The 20,368-nt window shown below is 39.5% G+C and overlaps 1 protein-coding gene across 5 annotated transcripts in view; it reads left to right on the plus strand.

The window, feature by feature from the left end:
- CCDC138 (coiled-coil domain containing 138) overlaps positions 1 to 6,775 on the plus strand; it is a 116,166-nt gene extending 109,391 nt beyond the window's left edge. The window contains exons 13-14 of one of the 5 annotated variants that reach the window (XM_023552645.2): positions 802 to 940; positions 3,210 to 6,775. In XM_023552645.2, the coding sequence (XP_023408413.1) occupies positions 802 to 940; positions 3,210 to 3,375 (305 nt within the window). In that variant the 3' untranslated portion in view covers positions 3,376 to 6,775. The remainder of the gene's footprint in view (positions 1 to 801; positions 941 to 3,209) is intronic. The other 4 variants (XM_023552643.2, XM_003413530.3, XM_023552646.2 and 1 more) reach the window with 4 other exon arrangements.
- Positions 6,776 to 20,368: the final 13,593 nt, after the last annotated feature.

Below are 20,368 nucleotides of genomic sequence, written 5' to 3' on the forward strand. Positions count from 1 at the left end.
AGCTGGACAATGAATAAGGAAGACCGAAGAAGAATTGATGCCCTTGAATTGTGGTATAGGTAAATAATATTGAATATGTCATGGGCTGCCAGAAGAATGAATAAATCTGTCTTGGATGAAGTACAATCAGAATGCTCCTTAGAAGCACGGTTGGCGAGACTACGTCTTACATACTTTGGGCGTGTTGTCAGGAGGGATCAGTCTCTGGAGACGGACATCATGCTTGTCAAAGTACAGGGTCAGTGGAAAAGAGGAAGACCCTCAATAAGGTGGACTGACACAGTGGCTGCAACAATGGGCGCATGCATAACAACGATTGTAAGGATGGCACAGGACCGGGCAGTGTTTCGTTCTGTTGTGCACAGGGCCGCTATGAGTTGGAACCGACTCGACAGCACCTAACAACAACAACGAGAAACTTTAGAGTTTTTTTTGTTGCTGTTGTTGTTTTAATTTACTACCCCAACAAAATTTTTATAGCTAATTATTTGAACTTTTTTTTATTGTTAGGAACTTACTGAGAAAATGGCTTTCCTCCTCTTGCTTTGAAACGTGAGATTTCTGCCGAATTCTACCCAATGGAGGTTTGATATTAGAGGGAAAAAATTCTATCTTTGCATTGTTTGACAAGGGCTAATGAATGTTTTAATATTTTAAATTATAATTTTACTCAAAAGTTTAAGAATGGGAATTCAGATTAATGTTCATAAATATGCTGTATAGTTCTGGCTTTATTATTATTTTTTTTTAATTTCCTTTTTAGCCTATTCATTAACAGAGCACTGGTGATTTGTTTTGCAGAATCCTTGCAGCCTTTTCTGGAAGCTTGTAGCAACACTTTATTTTTCCGTACCTGCTCCGTGCTCCTTCGAACCCCTAAACTTGATCTTCACATACTAGAAAAGCTCAGTATTATTTTACAGAAACTTTCCAAAATCAAGTAAGAATTTCTTATTTCTTATATTTTTTATTGAAAAATTTTGTTGTCACACCTTTCTGAATACCATAGTAGCTCAACTTTGGTTATTAAATAAAAATTTCTGGTATACACAGATGTAGAAGATTGAGACTCATTAATATTAATGCTTATTTAAGACCATATACTTAGGGACAGACTAAAATTAGTTAATCTTAGAGCATCTATTTGTTTTTGAAGTTCATTTCAGTTAAATGAACTTTAGGTACCACAAACAGTATATAAAACTAAAAACCATTCTTAGCAACCAAGTGATGATACCAGAAGAAATCATTGCACATTGGTATTCTGAAAATGACAGGTGAAAATAAAGGAGATGATAACAAGGTTTTTTTTGCAGACTTTTATTTGATCTGCTCAAGTGAATTTAGGGAGTGAGAATAGAGCAGACAAAAAAGATTTAAAACAATTTTGGTAACGGCTTACTTTAGAGAACTGTTACGGAATTGCTACTGCCACTGAATTGGATTTTATCGTGGGACTCAAAGGCTTTTTTTTTTTTTTTTTTTAATACTTCCTTGCTCTTCATTCTTCTGATTCAACAGTGGCATAACCAGCTTTTAAATTATAAATTACGGGCATAGATTTTTAAAAATAATTTATTTTATTTTTGTCGTCATTGAGAATTTACACAGCAGAACGCATGCCAATTCAACAGTTCCTACATGTACCATTGAATAACAGTGATTGCATTCTTCAAGTTGTGCAACGATTTTCACCCTCCTTTTTTGAGTTGTTCCTCCCCCAGTAACGTAAACTCACTTCCCCCTAAGTTTCCTATCTAATCTTTCCAGTTGCTGTTGTCAGTTTGATCCCATATAGATCTTAAAAGAGTGCACTGCTCAAGACAAACATTTTTTTACTAGTTAAGTTAAATTACTGTTTGGTTTTAAGAGGACTTCAGGGAATATTTTTGGGTGTTTAAGGTTTATCTCAGGGCAATAGTTCCAGGGGTTTATCTAACCTTTATGGCTCCAGAAAGTCTGGATTCCATGACAATTTAAAATTCTGTTCTGCATTTTCTCCCTTTTGGTCAAGATTCTTCTGTAGAGTCTTTGATCAAAATTAAGGACATAGATTTTAATGCCAGGTCTTAGTATACCTAGAATAGTAAATGTAATACATCTTAAAATCATTTGTAGATGTATGGTACCCATTGCCATACCCAGCCCATAGTGACTAGGTCCGTGTGTTGTATTTGGTACCATGCCTAGAACACTGTAGTGAGTTATCTCGCAGTCAGCGCACCAAATTGTTAGTGCTGGTCTGGTAATAATTAAACTTACCAGTTCATTGTCTTTCTTTTCTTGTTGACTGTACCGTGATTCTCTTGATTTGTAATCAGTAAATTCTCAATAAGACCTGTTTCAGTTTACCCTGTGGTGCCATGAAGCTGCAGTAACATTACTTAGATTTAATTCTTTCTTAGTTTTTAATTCATGGGATTTTTTTTAAAGTAACCCCAAAGTGCAAGTATATCTTTGGACCAGAGTGTTTTAGTGATGTGTTTTATAGTTTTTGTTCATTTTAGGTTTAGATAAATAACAATAACAAAGACTAAACATGAGGATTGGGAATAGTTGATGCTTAAGTCTTAAAATGAACCTTTAAAACCACAAAGATACAAATCCTTTTGCATTAAATGGATGACAGATAAGGGTATTCGATAATTTCTCTCCAGAGGTGAATATACCTAGACAAAAACCAAAAAACCAAACCTGTTGCCATCAAGTTGATTCTGACTCATAGCGACCCTATACCTGGACAAGGAAATAATAAATATGTTGTAAGGTATAATTCCAGCTGATTGAAAGTGAAATTACCGACTGATTCTGAGAAAGAGAATGGTTGAGAAATTTAGAGAAATTAAAAGATAAAACGATATTCTGCCACTTAAAAAAGTCCAGCTTACTTAAAATAAGATGATAAATTATTTGCTTCTTTTTGTATCCGTGGAACAAAATTTCTCAAGCTCTGTCACAGTGAACAGGGTGATGCCCAGTGCAGTTTTCAAGATTATAAACGCTTCCTTTTTCCTCGAGGGCTTTTCCACTTCAGGCCTGTCACACAAACTGCTTTGTTTGTCTCCGCATCATAATCCTTTAGTTGCCTATTTCGTCCACTGTTTATAAAAAAGAGACAGCCATTTCCCCACATTTACACCTAGGTTACCTGTCTGTCACTACAGATAATGCCCTGAGTGTATGTAATTAACGTGCTCATTGTCTTTCAGGAGTAATAAGAAGCTCTTCGAACTCTTTACAATTCACCTGATGCTGCAGGAAATACAAAGGACAACACACCCAGAGCATGCCTTTCTCTGTATTAACCTAAATTCAACTCTGTTCAATTTGGGATTAACAAAATGCAACTCCCTCGTCTCCAATGCAAGCCATTAGACTGGCTTGTTATTTTATTTTTATGTATGTTGCTTATTTTTAAAACTGTAAAAATTGAAAAAGTAACTAAAAATTTATCGAGTAAAGTTATCAGTAGCATCATTTATCATGAAAGATAAACAGAAGGTTTTTTTCTTAAAATGAAATCTATAGCAGCTCTAGAGTTTTCAGGATATTCCTGTTTAACTAAGGCAGTGCTAATATACAAGACGGCATCTTCAGAATTAGCGACATTAATGACGTTGGGCTAACTTTTTGTGTGAGTATTTTAGGAAAACTGTCTTTTGAAATTATGTGATTATTTGGAATAAAGTTGGTGCTTATGTGGGAACAGGGTTAGATCATGTTATTCTGTTGTCTTAATATAGTAGAATCATCCTTTTAGAAGTAAAAGGTATGTATTAACTCTTGATATCCTAACTTCCCTGTATATCCTAGATTCCCAAATGTTGATTTTTTTTTTAAATTATGCTATTCATGGGGTACTTCAGGGAAAAATTAAATGTTTTTTTCTACTTTTATTTTTTCAAAATAATCTTTATTTCAGAGTGAGTGTGTATAACGTCAGTGTAAGGTTGCATGTTGCTATAATATCAGTGAAGCTTCCAGACTAAGAGGGAGTAGGAAGAAAAGCCTGATGATCTACTTTTGAAAATCAGCCAGTGAAAATCCTGTGGATCACAAGGGTCCAATCTGCAGCAGATCACGGGAATGGGACAGGATTGGACTGTGTTCCGTCCTGTTGTGCATGGAGTCTCCATGAGTCAGGGCCAACTCGCCGGTAGCTAACAGCACAATGACATGTATGATGTAGATTTAAATGAAAATATCATCGTTCCACCACCCAAAGATAACTCTTGCTATAGCCAAAGGCGATCACAGTGACCAGAGGTCTGGGTGAGGGGAAGGTGGTGGAACATAGGGCTTAAGGCAGCGTAAGAGGAACAAGAAAAAATCAGATTATCCTGAAAACCCATAAAAGTATACACTCCCAGTGTCTAATTTCAGTTTAGAATCCAGAATAAAGTTTCAGGAAGCTGTTTGGCCTCTTCAAAAGAATATAAGACAAGTGTGCTCTTTATGAAGCAGAAGCAGAAAGCCATAAGGAAAGAACAGGCTGAGGTCAATATGGAAAGGCTTGTAGGAACCCAGAAGTACAGATGCAAACAAAAAATGCAGACTGGAAACAAAAAATATACTTCAGAAAGTTGTTTCGGTGTCATGAGAACAAAGGAGATGCTCTCTCAGAACTCAGAGCATATAGAGACGATACCAATGGGAGGGTGAAAGACAGTGGAACTGAGATTGGTTCTCAAGCATGGGGATATTTGATGCTTCAAAAGGAGAAAATAAAACAAGTGAAGGAGAAGCAATATTTAAGGATATAGTTGAATAAGGTTTTTGGGAACTGAAGAAAGACCTGTATTGAAAAGGCCTATATTGAATGGGCTCATGTTCCAGAACAATCCATGAGAAAGGATTCAGTAATTAGACCCATTCTGGTAAAAAGTTTAAATAATAAGGATAGAAGCAAAAACAAACAAAAACCAGTTATCTGTAAGAGAAGGAAAACCAAACTTGTCTCATGGAATGCCAAGTTAATAGTTCTAGAGGGGATCCTTTTTAACCCCAAAACTTATACCTACTGATGATACCTTTCATAGGTGAAGACAGTGGAAAGACATTTTCAGACATGCAGACACTGAGAAATTATACATACCATTTATGTACTCTCCTTGAGAAAGAAGCTACGTATAGATTACTCTAACCAACTTAGAGATGAAGGAAAACCGAATTTGTATCACCTAGTACCAAAAGAAAAAAAAAACTGTAGCAAGCACTGAAACCAGTTAAACATAAATAAATTTAAGTAATTGTAAATAGGTTTAAAGTGGAATGAAATGCCAGATTCTTAAAAAGGGGATAAATAGTGGAAAAAAGTGATAGTAATTTGAATTATGTCACTGTGAGTCAGAATTGACCCAATGGCACACAACAACAACATTAACCGATAACAAAAACTGAGAATTAATGGGGCCTTGAGTCTGAGGTGGAGCCCTGGTTGCACAGTGGTTAAGAGCTCGGCCGCTAACCAAAAGTTCAGCAGTTTGAATCCACCAGCTGCTCCTTGGGAACCCTACGGGGCAGTTCTCCTCTGTTCTATAGGGTCGCTATGAGTTGGAATCCATTTGAGGGCAACAGGTTTGCTTGTTTGCTTTTTTTGAGAGTGAAGTATAGATGGAGGACTTAGTAAGTACAAGTATTATCAGAAATAGAGTAAAAATGTCCATGTCAGTATTAACTTTGACAGTTAGAAAACTGTAGGAGAAAGGATGCTTTTGGAAAATGACAAGGTTACTGTTATTAAAAACAGGATAAATATTCTCCAAAACACTGAAAAAGATAAAAGGAAATATTTGTGTAGACACAGCAAAAGAGAGAAAACCAGGAGCATGTGAAGAACAAAAATATTTGTTTAGGATAAATAAGTTTTTAAAATTATAAATAAATTTCTGTTATTGACCAATGCTGATAAAATTTAAAATTTAGCTGAAATGGACTATTCTCAAGGAAAAAAAAAAAACTACCAAAATTGTCTCAAGGAACCCATAATAGAAAACCATAGAAGTCTTTTATAAAATTATCATGGAACTCTTTAAAAAATTAAAAGAAGTCCAGGTATTTTTTAAGTGAATTGTTTTAAATCTTCAAGGAAGAAGTATTTTAAGCTATTTAGAGCATAGAAAAAACATCCTCATTCATTTTATACAGTAAGCCTGGACCCAGTACCAAAAAACTGAAAGTGAGAATGAATTAAAAAAAAAAAAAAAGACAAAAGTCTTAAAGAAATTACAAACAACACAACACCAACTGTATATGACGGGAACATTAATCTTTGACCAAGTAGGATAGCATGGATTCTAGAAATGCAATCTTGGCTTTCTAGTAAGATACACATGTTCTGTTAGTAAAGCGAAGAAGGAAAGCCATAGTCTCAATGCCTTAAAGTTAAAAGAATCCAAAATCAACAGCAAATAAAGTTACTATGAAACACTAAAAACATGTCTATTAACATTTCTGTCACTGTTGATGACAACTCATAGCCACACCTCATGGTAGAGCAGACCTGCCCCACAGGGTTTCCAAGGCTGTAATTTTTATGGAAGCAGACTGCCACATCTTTCTCCTGCAGAGTGGCTCGTGGGTTCGAACTGCCGACCTTTAAGCAGCTGAGCGCTTACACTGTGCCACCAGGGCTCCTTCTATTAAGGTTAGGACTAGAAAATAAAGGAGGGCGGGAATGTGGTTAGGAAGAGGTTTGTGATCAAAAGGGTTTCTGAGGCTGGCAATATTGTTTCTTGACGTGGGAGGTGGGTACGTAGGCATTCACTGTGTAATAATAAGCTATGCATTTATATTTGAGGCATTTTTCTGTATATGTGCTGTAGTTCACACACGAAGTTTTTTTTTTTTTTTTTTTTAATAGAGTAATGATGCTATCCCACAGGATGGTTGTGAAGGTTAAAGGCATATGAAAGCACTTGTGGATATTAAAGAGTGCTGTGCAGATAATGGAGCCCTGGTGGTGCAGTGGTTAAGAGCTTGGCTGCTAACTAAAAGGTCAGCAGTTCAAATCCACCAGCCTCTCCTTGTAAACTATGGGGCAGTTCTACTCTGTCCTATAGGATCACTGTGAGTCAGAATCCACTTGACGTCAGTGAGTAGTGGGGTAATGGTTGTGCAGAAAACAATATATGAGCTTGAACTAGTCAAGATCATTATCGTAATTACTGTTTAGATGTTACAGGGTCACAGAATGCCAGGGAAATTTATGTAAAATGGCTCCATTTTTCTGATACTCTCGTGAGAAAGATACAGAGGTATCAAATTCTCTCCTGCTATAGCAAAGAATTTTAAGAGCTGTGAATTCTCCAGAAACCAAGCTCCTGGAGAGTTGTTATCAGCCAAAGCTGTGTGCTTTCTTTCTTTCTCTTTTATCTTCACCTACTCAGACTTGCAGGAAAAGCCACCCTCACTGTGGACTCCTCTGCTGTGTCATCTGCAGATAAAGTCCCTCAAACCCCCTTTCTCTAACCTCCTCCTGTCCTCTTGCCAGCCCCTTTCCTTCTCATATATTCCTCTTTATCCCTCTGATATGCAATGCCCCCCTCATTTCCCTCTCTTCTCTGGCCTCCTCCTTTCTTTTGCCATCCGTTTATAACCTCTTTCTTTCTTAAATTATTGAAATCCTAAGCTGGTCTGACCTGGCACTGAGAAGTGAGTGTCTGAAGCAATGTCAGCCTCCCCAGGGTCCTGGGAATTGTGCACAATCTGGGAATGCCAGAGGTAGGGTGTGAGGTAGGGGTCCAAGGGGATGCTGAGAAAGAGCTACCTTTTCCTTTGAACTGTTGTTAGTTGCCATTGAGTTGGTTCTGACTCATGGCAACCTTGTGTACAACAGAACAGAACGTTGCCTGGTCCTGTGCTGTCTCCATGATTGCTGGTATGTTTGAGTTCATTGTTTTAACTGTTGTGTCCTCATTACTGAATTCAGCAGTGTTCAGTTCCTTATTTTACCCTATATCATATTTCACGTGTGGACTCACCCCATTCTATTTTAGACGTTTGAAGTCTTTAGATGTGTATGTAGGAAGATATCATATAGCCTTTAAATGCAGGAAATTTGCCAGTGTGATAGGTTGATTCAAGAGATCTGTAGTTACTTAAAGCTCTAAAGCATTTCATGACAAATATGTAACACTCAGATGAGATGAGACCAAATTGGAAAATTTTCAGTTGCTCCATTGTAAGTTGTATAAAATGAAGATGGTATCAGTGACAGTGACAGTAGTATCTATTTATTGAGCATTTGTCTGGCACCAGGCCAAATGCTTTGCAGACATTACCTCATTCAATCTTCAGCACTATGCCAGAGTTAAATACTTTTACTATCTCTAATATTTAGAAGGAAACCCTGGTGCATAGTGGTTAAGCACTACAGCTGCTAACCAAAAGGTCGGCAGTTTGATACTTAGATGAATTTCCTGGTTAGTGCAAATGGTTAACGCTCTGGGCAGCTAACCGAAAGGTTGCAGGTTTGAGTTCACCCAGAGGTCCCTGGGAAGAAAGACCTGGTGACCTACTTGGAAAAAAAAACAACCCCATTGAATGCCCTATGGAGCACAATTCTATTCTGATGCAAATGGATTGCCATGGGTTTTTTGGTTTTTACGTAAAGGTGAGAAGATGAAGATTTAGAGAGGGTAAGTGACTTGCCCAAGTGGCAGGGCTGCCATGGAAGCCCAGAGTGTGGCATGTATGTGATACTCTCTGCAAGGCCGAGCAATGATTTAGAGTCATTTTGGCTTAATGAAACAAAGCCAGATTCAGGATATCTGGCTTTATGTCTCACTGGCTGTGCTAGAATTTTCTGTTTGTCCATTCAGCTCTGCTCTCCATCCTTCTCTGGCCTTGGGGGGCTGATCTGTATGGGCTTCCTGCTGGGTTGGCCAATGGGGCACACCATCAAGAGATGGGAGGGTGAGAAGAGCATGTGGGGGTGTTATTCCTTCTGCCCCCTCCTCAGCGTCCCTGTGCCCCAGGGCATAGCCTTGTCAGGCTGCCTCTGCACACAGCCGTCTCTGTGTCCAGTTTCTCCTGCTTCCTCCCCTCACCCCTTTTTGTTCCCTATGCCCCATGCCACTCTTTGTAAATAGTCCTTTTATAAATTCTCCCCACATTACCCAATGTGTGTGTGCCATCTCTTTCCTGCCAGGAGCTGATTCATCAGCTTCAGCTTCACCTTAAATTATGTGAACTTGCAAGTCACTTAGGTTCTCTGGGCCTGACTTTACCTGGCAAGCAGGGATCATGATCCCTTACTGTGAAAGTCAAAGAAAATAACAGATGCGAAAGTACTTTGGAAACAAATAGTCATCCAGATGTAAGACATCAGTATAACTTGCAGCAGCACAGAATAGGCACTTAGTAAATAACCTGACTTGAACTAGAACATTGTAAGGAAAGTGAGCCTCTGAGACACTGCCCATGTTCCCTTTCTGGAAAACCTGAAAGTAAAATAGAGGCAAGAGTACTCCTGAAGAGAATCCAAAGAAAGGAAGTCTTAATTTTATTTGGCTTCTTGATGGTAGTGATGGTATATCCAAAAGACCCCTTCACTTCGGAACCTGTGATAAAGGCTACATGTAATAAAAACATGAAAAAAATACATCCCCGTTCCATCCAAGGTGATTATCTTGGCCAAGGAGCAAGGTAAATACTGCAGCCGCTGTTTTTGGCAAGTCCTCTTGGCAAGCGTGGGCCAGAGGATATCGTGCTGTGCTTTGGTAGAACTCAATAGAGCAGCTGCAACTTAGATCTTCAAACTAGGAAGGGCCATTTGGTCTTTTTTTTTTTTTGGCCTCTTTCAAAAGCTAGTCAGCCGTGAGTCAAGGCATGCCACACATGGGAGCAGGCAGAGGGGTGGAGGTGTGCCTGCCAAGGCAAACTCCCTTCATTGGCAACGCTTTTGCTTCCTGGCCAGGTATTGCAGCGCCTCCCCACTCCCTGTCAGCAGGAGGCTTCTGGAATTTCCCTGTCTGTAGAATAAGAATAGCTGTACCAACCTTCCTTCCCAAGAAGCTGATAGGAATAACTGCCAATAAAATTTTTTGCAGAGGATCCATGTTGAGAGATCCTAAGTTACAATTTAGCTAACTTAGTTTAGCTAATCAGCATCTTTGCAGAAATCTGTAAGGGAGCAGAAACCCTCCAACTTTCCTACCTTATACCCCGCATCAATGCTTTACTCCTGAGCAGTAAAGTTATGCAAGAACAAATGACAGATCAAGGGACTTCTATTGTTTTGGGCCAAAATAAACTTAAAAAAAATTATCATTTAAAAATTGCTCTAAACCGAAGACAAGGTAATTATGAGCCTAAGAGACAGAAAGGGCCACATAAACCAGAGACTACATCAGCCTGAGACCAGAGTAACTAGATGGTGCCTGGCTACAACTGATGACTGCCCTGACAGGGAATACAACGGAGAACCCCTGAGGGAGCAGGAGAGCAGTGGAATGCAGACCTCAAGTTCTGATAAAAAGACCAGACTTAATGTCTGACTGAGACTAGAAGGACCCTAAAGCCAACTCTTCAGACAGGGATTGGACTGGACTATGGGATAGAAAATGATACTGGTGAGGAGTGAGCTTCCTGGCTCAAGTAGACACATGAGACTGTGTGGGCAGCTCCCATCTGGAGGGGAGATGAGAGGGCAGAGGGGGTCAGAAGCTGACCAGATGGACATGAAAATAGAGAGTGGAGAGGAATGTACTGTCTCATTAGGGGAAGAGCAAGTAGGATTATATAGCAAAGTATATATAAATTTTTGTATGAGAAACTGACTTGATTTGTAAACTTTCGCCTAAAGCACAATAAAAATTTTTAAAAATTGCCCCCCCAAAATTGTTCCTTCACAACTACAAATGCATGAACAGCAGAAGACAAATTAGATAACTGGGACCTCATAGAAGTTAAATACTTAGGCTCATCAAAAGACTTTATCAAGAGTAAAAAGACAGCCTACAGACTGGGAAAAAAATCTTCAGGAACAACATCCAGTAAGGGTCTAATTTCTAAAGTATATAGAAAACTTCAACTCAACAAGACAATCCAATTAAAAGGACATGAAGAGACACTTCACTGAAGAGGACATTCAAGTGGCCAATGAACCCATGAAAAGATGCTCGGGATCATTAGCCGTTGGAGAGATGCAAATCAAAACTACAGTGAGGTATCAGCTCTGCTAAAACGGCACTGATTTAAAAAAAAACAGAAAACAACAAATGGCTGGCGAGAATGTGGGGAGATGGGAGCCCTTATCCACTGCTGGTGGGATTGTAAAATGGTACAGCCACAATGGAAAACAGTATGGTGCTTCTTCAATAAACTAGAAATGGGACTACCTAATGATCCAGCAATCTCACTCCTAGGTATATATACCCTAGAGATCTAATAGAAATGATATAAACAGACACACGCACAACTATGTTCATTGCAGCACCATTCACAATAGCCAAAAGATGGAAGAAACAACCTAAGTGCCCATCGAAGGATGAATGGCTAAACAAAATGTGGTACATAGGTACGATGGGATCTATACCTCAAGAGTAATGATGAGTTCTTGAAATGTAAGGGAGATGAATCTGGAGGATACACTGAGTGAAATAAGTCAATCACAAAAGGACAAATACTGTATGATCTCATCTTTATAAAAAGACAAAAAGAGGTATACAAACAAACCAACGTTCACTGGCGGTTACCAGGGATGGGTGGTGTAGGGGAGAGGAGGAATCACTCTCTAGATAGTAGTGTAGACACTTGTTATTTTTGGTGATGGGAAAGGTAAAACCGAATGTGGGTAAAGTGCTTATAGCTTGACCAAGGTGAATGATGTTCACTAAGAAATACTCAAGAACCAAAACACATATGTCTGGTTACATATGTACATATACATATATGTGTAACCCGTTACCCATTGCCGTCGAGTCAATTCCAACTCATAGTGACCGTTCAGAACAGAGTAGAACTGCCCCATAGAGTTTCCAAGGAGCACCTGGTGGATTTGAACCACCAACCTTTTGGTGAGCGGATGTAGCTTTTAACCACTATGCCACCAGGGTTTCCACATATATGTGTATAGATAGGTATGTATCCGTGTGTGTGCACATGTGCATATACAAATGTATTTGCACATGGGTGTGCATACATATAAATTCATATATATATAATAAAGCATATAGAGGGCATAGTTACAGATACTTCTTAGATACAACCAAACACCTCGTGCAATTGGTTTTGAAGGCTTAGGACCATAGTCTTGTGGGACAATTTGGTCAATTGGCATAATATAGTTTATAAAGTTTATGTTCTACATCCTAGTTTGGTGAGTAGTGTCTGGGGTCTTAAAAAGCTTGTGAGGAGCCATCTAAGGTACAACTCTCTGTCTCTTCTGGTCCAGAGCAAAACAGAAAGAAAGAAGGAAACAAAGACTCAGAGAAGAAACTAGCCTACAAGACTACCAGTAGTCTACAAGAACCATGACCTCGTCTATCCTGAGACCAGAAGAACTAGGTGGCGCTCTGCTACCACCACCAATTGTTCTCATCAGGGCCACAATAGATGGACCCTGACGGAATGGGAGAAGAATGTGGAACAGAACTCAAATTTTTAAAAGTCCAGACTTACTGGACTGGTTGAGACTAGAGGACTCCCCAAGACTATCACCCTAAAAAAAAAAATCACCCTACGATACCCTTTAAACCTTGAACCAAAACTATCGCCTGAGGTCACCTTTTAGCTAAGTAACAGACTGGCTCATAAAATAAGGAATAGTACCCATGAGCTCTGTGCTTTTTTTAAAAAATCATCTGTATGAGGCCAAATGGTCAACAGTTATACTAAAGCAAAGGTGAGAAGGTAATGGGGCAGGGCAACTAGATTATTGGATACAGAACCACCTGAACAGAAATAATGAGAACGCTGACACTTTGTGAAAAATGTAACCAATGTCACTGAACAATTTGTGTAGAAATTGTTAAATGGGAACCTAATTTGCTGTGTAAATTTTCACTGAAAGCCCAAGAAAATGCTATTTTTTAAAGTGTTCCATGTATTTTAAACAAATGGGCTTTAAATCTTAATATAAGCATTGTATAAATATTAAAGACCAAAACTTTGTAACTCCTCAAGCAGAGTTTTTCTTTACTTGGGTGTGTTTTAGGTACCAATTTGATAAAGTTGGTTTCTGGACATCAAAAGATTTGAACAACTGAGAAAGTTTGAACTGTCTAACTGCATTTTCTGTGTACGATTGTCCTGTTTTCCTGGGGTGGAAAATGCTCTAGGAGAGAATGATTAGTTTCTGTCAGATATAGGGTTTTTTTTTTCCCCCCATTTCTATTTGTTACTTGAAAGGGTAAGTAGAGATGGATTTCTGATCAGGAACCAGCTTTACCGAGGGGTGTTTTAGTGAACATAATATGGGTTAACTTGTTAGCTGCAGTCAAGTCAGCCTCCAAGTCATGGTAACCGCACGCACAATAGAACAAAACGCTGGCCAGTCCTGCGCCATCTCCATGATTGGTTGTGGGTTGGACCACTGTGATCTATAGGGTTTTCTTTGACTGACATTTGGAAGCAGATCTCTAGGCATTTCTTCCGAGCCTGTCTTAGTCTTGTTGAACAATTTCTAAGAGTGGAAACAAAGTTAAAACAATGCCGGAGATTTATTAGTGGATCATACAATTCATGAGTTGAACAACACACAGTATGAGAGTGGGTGTTGCACCTGAGATGAGGCAGTATGGGGTGTTTATAGTCCAAGGACCAAAGAAAGTCAGGGAAGTACAAATGGTTTCAGTGAGTCTTTCAGATATTCATCAAAATGCCTCTTGAAATTCTTTCTTCCTCAGGATTGTGTTTGGCTAAGAAGACAAACGATGCAGGTCTGAGGGGTCGGTGCCTGCCGATGCCAGCTTGTCTGGAATGTAGTGCTATTCTAAGAGTATTAGTTATACAGAAACATAAAGAAACAGGGTAGTTACTATCTCTAAAATTTAGGTTACTTAATATCTTAAACATTTGCCCCATGAGACTAGGTTTTGGGCATGGTCTCTGGACTTGGCAGAAATGTCCTCAGTTTCCATGTTTTATTTTAGTCTCCACATAGATTTCTAGCCTCCACAGTCTGGAAGCTCTGCTGGGACCTGTTGAGCGTCATAACAACATCCAACCCCCCACTGAGAGATGAGTGGTGACTGCACGTGAGGTACACTGGCTGGGAATTAAACCCAGGTCTTCCTCATGGAAGTCGGAGAATTCTACCACTGAGCCTCCAATGCCTAGTGAACATGGCAGACACTGCTATTTTCCCATACCCAGCCTACCCTTTTTCCTCCCTAACAAAATTCTAAATTTGTTTGAAGCAGCAATTTACCCAAAGTGTTCAGCTTCCCAGACTGCCTTGCTGTTAGAGTGGCCAAGTGACTCAGTTCTAGCTAATGAAATTTAAGTGGGAGGTGGCTAGTGGGACTTCCAGGAGAGCTACTGTTTACTGGACAGAAAGGAACTGACAGTTTGTAGATGCCTTTTACACTTTACCTACTCACCCCTGCCCCTTCTTCCTGTGTGGATCATGGATGTTACACCCAGAGGTGAGACTGCCCACCTCCAGACTTTCCTAGGAAAAATAACCTTCTCTTTAGTTATGTCACTGTGCTTGCATTAATATTAAGGCAGCCAGAAACAACCCTGATTCCCAGAATGCCAGGCTTTTCAACGTTGATCTTGGAAGCACATTCAATGACCATTGATCTACCCCTAGGTCTGGAGGAGATAAACAATGTTTAGCAGCACCAGGTGGTGCTTGTAAATGTTTTGGTCTTCTGCCCTTCACGCCTTCAGCTTCACCAACCCCCTTCTCCGTCTCTAAGGCTGACCTGAATGGACTGCATCAGCAGGGCCCTGGGACCACTGGGTTCAGCCAATGGAAAGCCCTCGCAGGAGATCAGAGGTGGAAGAATGAGGTCAGGTTGTATATTCCCACAGCTTCCTCCCTGTGAGGTCACCTCAGCTGGTTGTATCCGTCAGCCACAGGTAACTGGCCTCTCAAAATGGCCTGAGAGTCACAAGTCTCTCCCCAGGCTCTGGAAAATGCTCCCTGCTCTTACTGCTTTGGGTCCAGGGGTAGGAACAGCTTGGCTCATCCAAACCCTGGGGAATTGTACCCTATGGTTGGGTCTATACCCTGGCCACATATTGGCAACTAATCCTCTTATTAGACCCTTGTTTCTGTTGTCGTTGACAGCTGTTGAGTTGATTTCGACTCATAGTGACCCCATGTGACAGAGTAAAACTGCCTCATAGGGTTTCCTAGGTTATGATCTTTTTTTTTTTTAATAATATTTTATTGTGTTTTAGGCGAAAGTTTACACAGCAAATTAGGTTCCCATTTGACAATTTCTACACATGTTGTTCAGTGACATTGGTTACATTTTTCACAATGTGTCAACAGTCTCATTAATTCTCTGCCAGATTTTTTGTTTCCGGTAATCTGGTTTCCCTGTCCCCTTACCCTTTCATCTATACTTTAGAGTAATTGTCTCATACAGATGATCCTTTAAAGGTGCACAGTACTCACAGGTACTGCTCTTTATGAGCCTATCTGTTATTTAACTAAAAGGTGACCTCAGAGGGTAGTTTTGGTTCAATGTTTAAGGAGTATCTCAGGGCGATAGCCTCAGGGAGTCCTTTAGTTTCAACCAGTCTGGTAAGTCTGGACTTTTTAAGAAATTAAATTCTGTTCCACATTTTTCTTCCATTCTATCAGGGTCTGTCTATTGTGGCCCTGATCAGAGTGGTTGATGGTGGTAGCCGGGTACCATCTAGCTCTTCTGGTCTCAGGGTAGGTGAAGCCGTGTTGGTGTAGACTATTAGTCTTGTAGACCAGTTTCTTCTCTCAGTCTTTGGTTTCCTTCTCTATTTCTGTTTTGCTCCGGACGAGAAGAGACCAATAGTTGTAGCCTAGATGGCTGCTTGAAAGCTTTTAAGACCCTAGATGGTACTTACCAAATTAGGTTGTGGAACATAACCTTATGAATTATATTATGCCAGTTGACCAAGTTGCCCCACAAGATGATGGTTCTGAGCCTTAAACCCAGTCACACAAGGTGTTTTGTTAGGTCTAGGAAGTATCCATGACTGTGGCTCTATGTGGTTTATTATATATATAAATATACATGCGTGCACACACAAACATGTATATATACATATAGCTGCATCTATATGTGCACACACCTAATTTGCTGTGTAAACTTTCACCTGAAACATAATAAAATATTATTTAAAAAAAAAGATCATAGCCTAGGAAACCCTATGGTGCTGTTCTACTCTGTCATATGGAGTCACTATGAGTCGAAATCGACTCGACAGCAGCCAACAACACATATGTACACACACCCATACATACCCATACTCATATATGCATGTATACAACACACATGTCTGTTGTTGATGTTGTTGCAAGATTATATGTGTCATATCCTTTATCAAAAATACCTTTTTCTTTTGTGTACTTCTTAGTGACATCATGTAAATTGGTCAAGCTGTGAGCTCATCACCCACATTCAGTGCTACCTTTCCCAATCCTCCCCCCCAAAAAAGTGGGGAAAAAAAGCCCAGAAAAATAAGAAGTGTCTACTATCAAGAGGGGAGGCCTGGTGGTGCAGTGGTTAAGTGCTTGGCTGCTAACAGAAAGGTCGGTGGTTCCAACCCACCAACTGCTCTGTGGCAGAAGAATGTAGCAGTTTGCTTCTGTAAAGATTTACAGCCTTGAAAATACTATGGGGCAGTTCTACTCTGTCCTATAGGGTCTATATGAGTGAGAATCGACTCTACATCAGCAGATTACTATTCAGAAAGTGAGTCCCCTACCCCTACCACTGGTAACCACTAATGAATATCGGTCTCTGTTTCTAGGCTGTAATCCTTATGGGAGCTGGCTGGCAGGTCTTTCTCCTGTGGAGTGGCTGGGTAGGTTTGAACCACCAACCTTATGGTTAGCAGCTGTCTTAGTTATCTAGTGCTGCTATAACAGAAATACCACAAGTGGATGGCTTTAACAAAGAGAAATTTATTCTTTCACAATCTAGGAGGCTAGAAGTCCGAATTCACGGTACCAGCTCTGGGGGAAGGCTTTCTCTCTCTGTCGGCTCTGGAGAACGGTACTGTCATCAATCTTCCCCTAGTCTAGGAGCTTCTCAGCTCAGGGGCCCAGGGTCCAAAGGACATACTCTGTTTCCAGAGCTTCTTTCTTGATGGTGGTAGTCCCCATGTCTCTCTGCTCGCATCTGTCTTTTATATCTCAAAAGAGATTGGCTTAAGACACAACCTAATCTTGTAGGTTGAGTCCCACCTCATTAACAGAACTGTCATTAATCTCACTTCATTAACATCCTAGAGGTAGGATTTACAACACACAGGAAAGTCACATCAGATAACAAAATAGCAGACAATCACACAATACCAGGAATCACGGCCTAGCCAAGCTGACAGATATTTTGGGGGGACACAATTCAATCCATGACAGCAGCCAAGTATTTAATCCATGCACCACCAGACCAAAACCAAACCCATTGCCATCAGGTTGGTTTCGACTCATCGACTCTGTAGGACAGAGTAGAACTGTTCCATAGGGTTTCCAAGGAGCGCCTGGTGGATTCGAACTGCTGACCTTTTGGTTAGCAGCTGAGCTCTTAACCACTACACCACAGGCTCCTTAAATCCTCTTTAACTTGTCCGAATTCAAATGTTGCACCTGAGTCTCATTGGGACTCTGACAGATACATAGACTGAAGCTCAGGGAGGTCAAGGATGTGCCCAAGGTCACACAACTCATTCCACAGGATCTATCTGTTCACATCAGTCTGCTAACATTTTACTTAACATCTTAGATGGAAGAGGCCTTCTTTATATGGTGATTTAGATGGTGCAGTGGTTAACTGCTCAGCTGCTAACTGAAAGGTTGGTGGTTCAAACCCACCAGACACTCTTTGGAAACCTTATGGGGCAGTTTTATTCTGTCCTTCAGGGTCACTATGAGTTGGAATTGACTCAGTGGCAATGGGTTCAGCTGGGCTTTAATCAGTGCTATGTACAAAAAAAAAAATTTTTTTTTTTATGTACTCCTTCACCATTGCTTTACATCTATTTTGTTATGAACTACATATTATCACAATTGTTTTACTCTAAGCTCACTTGGGCTTTTTCTTTTCTGCCTCTATTTATAGCAAGTAAGTTACTTTTTCTATTTCCCTCTCACAGACTTTTCCCCGAGCTTGTAGCCTCCTGGCCATCTCTTCCTGGGCTATCACCTCTGGCCATCTCTTCCTGGGCTATGCACCTTTAGTGTTTCCTAGGAAACTGCTGGGAGCTTGTTGAATGCCTTTCTAAAGAGGTGCACATCCATTCTGTCTGCTTCTTCCCTAATCTGGACTCAATTTTCTAGGCTAACTTCGGTGACAATCAAAGACTTCTAACATTTGCTTGTTTAAATTTCAGAATCTAGGGAACATTTTTGTCTCCACTTTTAGAATTCCCCAAAATCTATCAACTTCTTCTTATATAACATTCTCCAAGGATTTGTTATCCTTTTGAATTGGTGGTCCTACGTATTTGATTTGATTCAAATCTAACAAAATTATTTGATTCTTTTAAGCTCAATTTTGTCCATCTCATTTGGTTTAGATTATGTTTTTGATATATCTAGTTTTTGTGCAAACTGTATCTTGCTTGACTTTCCAATTTTGAATTTTGTAATTAATGGTTCTAAACACTTCGGCAGTATAATTTTTAACCTGTCAGCCGGATGACTTAAATACTTTTATAATTTACCTCAAAATAAGGTTCTGTCAGCTCTATTATAATCTGGAAATATATTAATGCAATATATTAGACTAAGCCAGTCCTTTTGGAGATTTAGCTGAAATAAATAACGTAGAAGAAGGACTATATGGTAAAAAATACAGCAATGTAATTTATAATAGAGAAAAAGTCCCAGAAACAGGTCATTATCTAAGGGTAACAGAGCAATAAGGTTTGATGGTTTATTTGAGGAAGTATTATACAACCATTTACAGAGTAAATCTAATGGCCATCTAGACATATGGAAAAAAAACTAAATGAAATAGTGTTAAATAAAAAAAAAAAAAGTTGTATATTCACTCTTAATCCAACTATATATAAATTGTTACCTTCAAGAGAAGAGGGTGGAAATTTCTTGATATAATTACTTGATTAATAAGCACCTTCACATAAGAAGTGGCAGGCACCTGGGATGGGGCAGGCATTGAGGGTGTTCCTGGGAGCCATGCCCTTAGAAGATGAGTTATCTGGAAGATACTCCCAGCTGGAGAAGGTTCAGAGCAGAGCTGCAAATCTAATTATACGTCTGGGAGCTTGGATTTATGAGGAAAGACTTAGTGAAAATTAAGTGAGTTTACTTTGGCTAAGTTGCAGATCTGCACATCTCTAAAAGTGTACTCCTTAAAAGAGGGTCATAACCTTGGACTAATACAGAAAATCAAAGGTTTTAAGTCAGTAACAAGATCTTCCTAGAATATAGACAATTCTCATTGAAGAGGGAGGTCTGGGACAGTGTTGTTTGAAAGAACGTGAATTAGATTAAAACATACATAAGGAGTGGCAGTTGGGCTGTCCAGTCCTCAGAGACTCAGAGGATGTTGGCAAGTCTAATATCTATGATTCAAAAGAAGACAGTGTTGGGTAAGTAATGACCGGAGCCTGAAACCCCATAAACAAAGACTGGGGGAATTACTTTTTCCAGTCTCTTATATATCTTTTCACTTCATCAAAATGATACTCTAGCAACCATTGGCCAATGTTCTAATTAAAACCCAAATAGCAGTTATGTGATTGTACTTTCTGGTGGTAGGGTTGGGTGTGGAGGGGGCACCCAGCTTTCTCTTGCCCTCAGTGTATGTTCTCTCATTTGGGCACTGTCAAATCTGAATGTGGGTTATTTATGACTTTACATGATATCTAAAGAGTAGGGTTTGTTGAAATCATCCCTTTCCAAAGAGCTGCTTTTATTTTGTATACACGTACATGATTGTGTAATTGTGTCTTTTCCTGTTTTATTTGACATTATTAAATAAGAAGGCCCACATAAGTTGTTGACTGAATTAAAAAAAATGCTTTACACATAGTAAAATCCACTGGAAGTCATGTTTCCATAACTGCATCTGAGATGACACACAACTTGTAAGAGGTTATATTTTAAAAGCCCCTACTAGTATCAAGGAGGAATATTGGTAATTTTCTTACACCAGTCCTGAAGTGTTTACTGTGTAAAGGCCTACAGGCATCTTTACCCTGGCCCTAGAAGATGTAATGGAGTTTTTCTATGTTTCTT

The sequence above is a fragment of the Loxodonta africana genome, chromosome 15 (assembly GCF_030014295.1).
Source record: "Loxodonta africana isolate mLoxAfr1 chromosome 15, mLoxAfr1.hap2, whole genome shotgun sequence".
Lineage (NCBI taxonomy): Eukaryota > Metazoa > Chordata > Mammalia > Proboscidea > Elephantidae > Loxodonta > Loxodonta africana.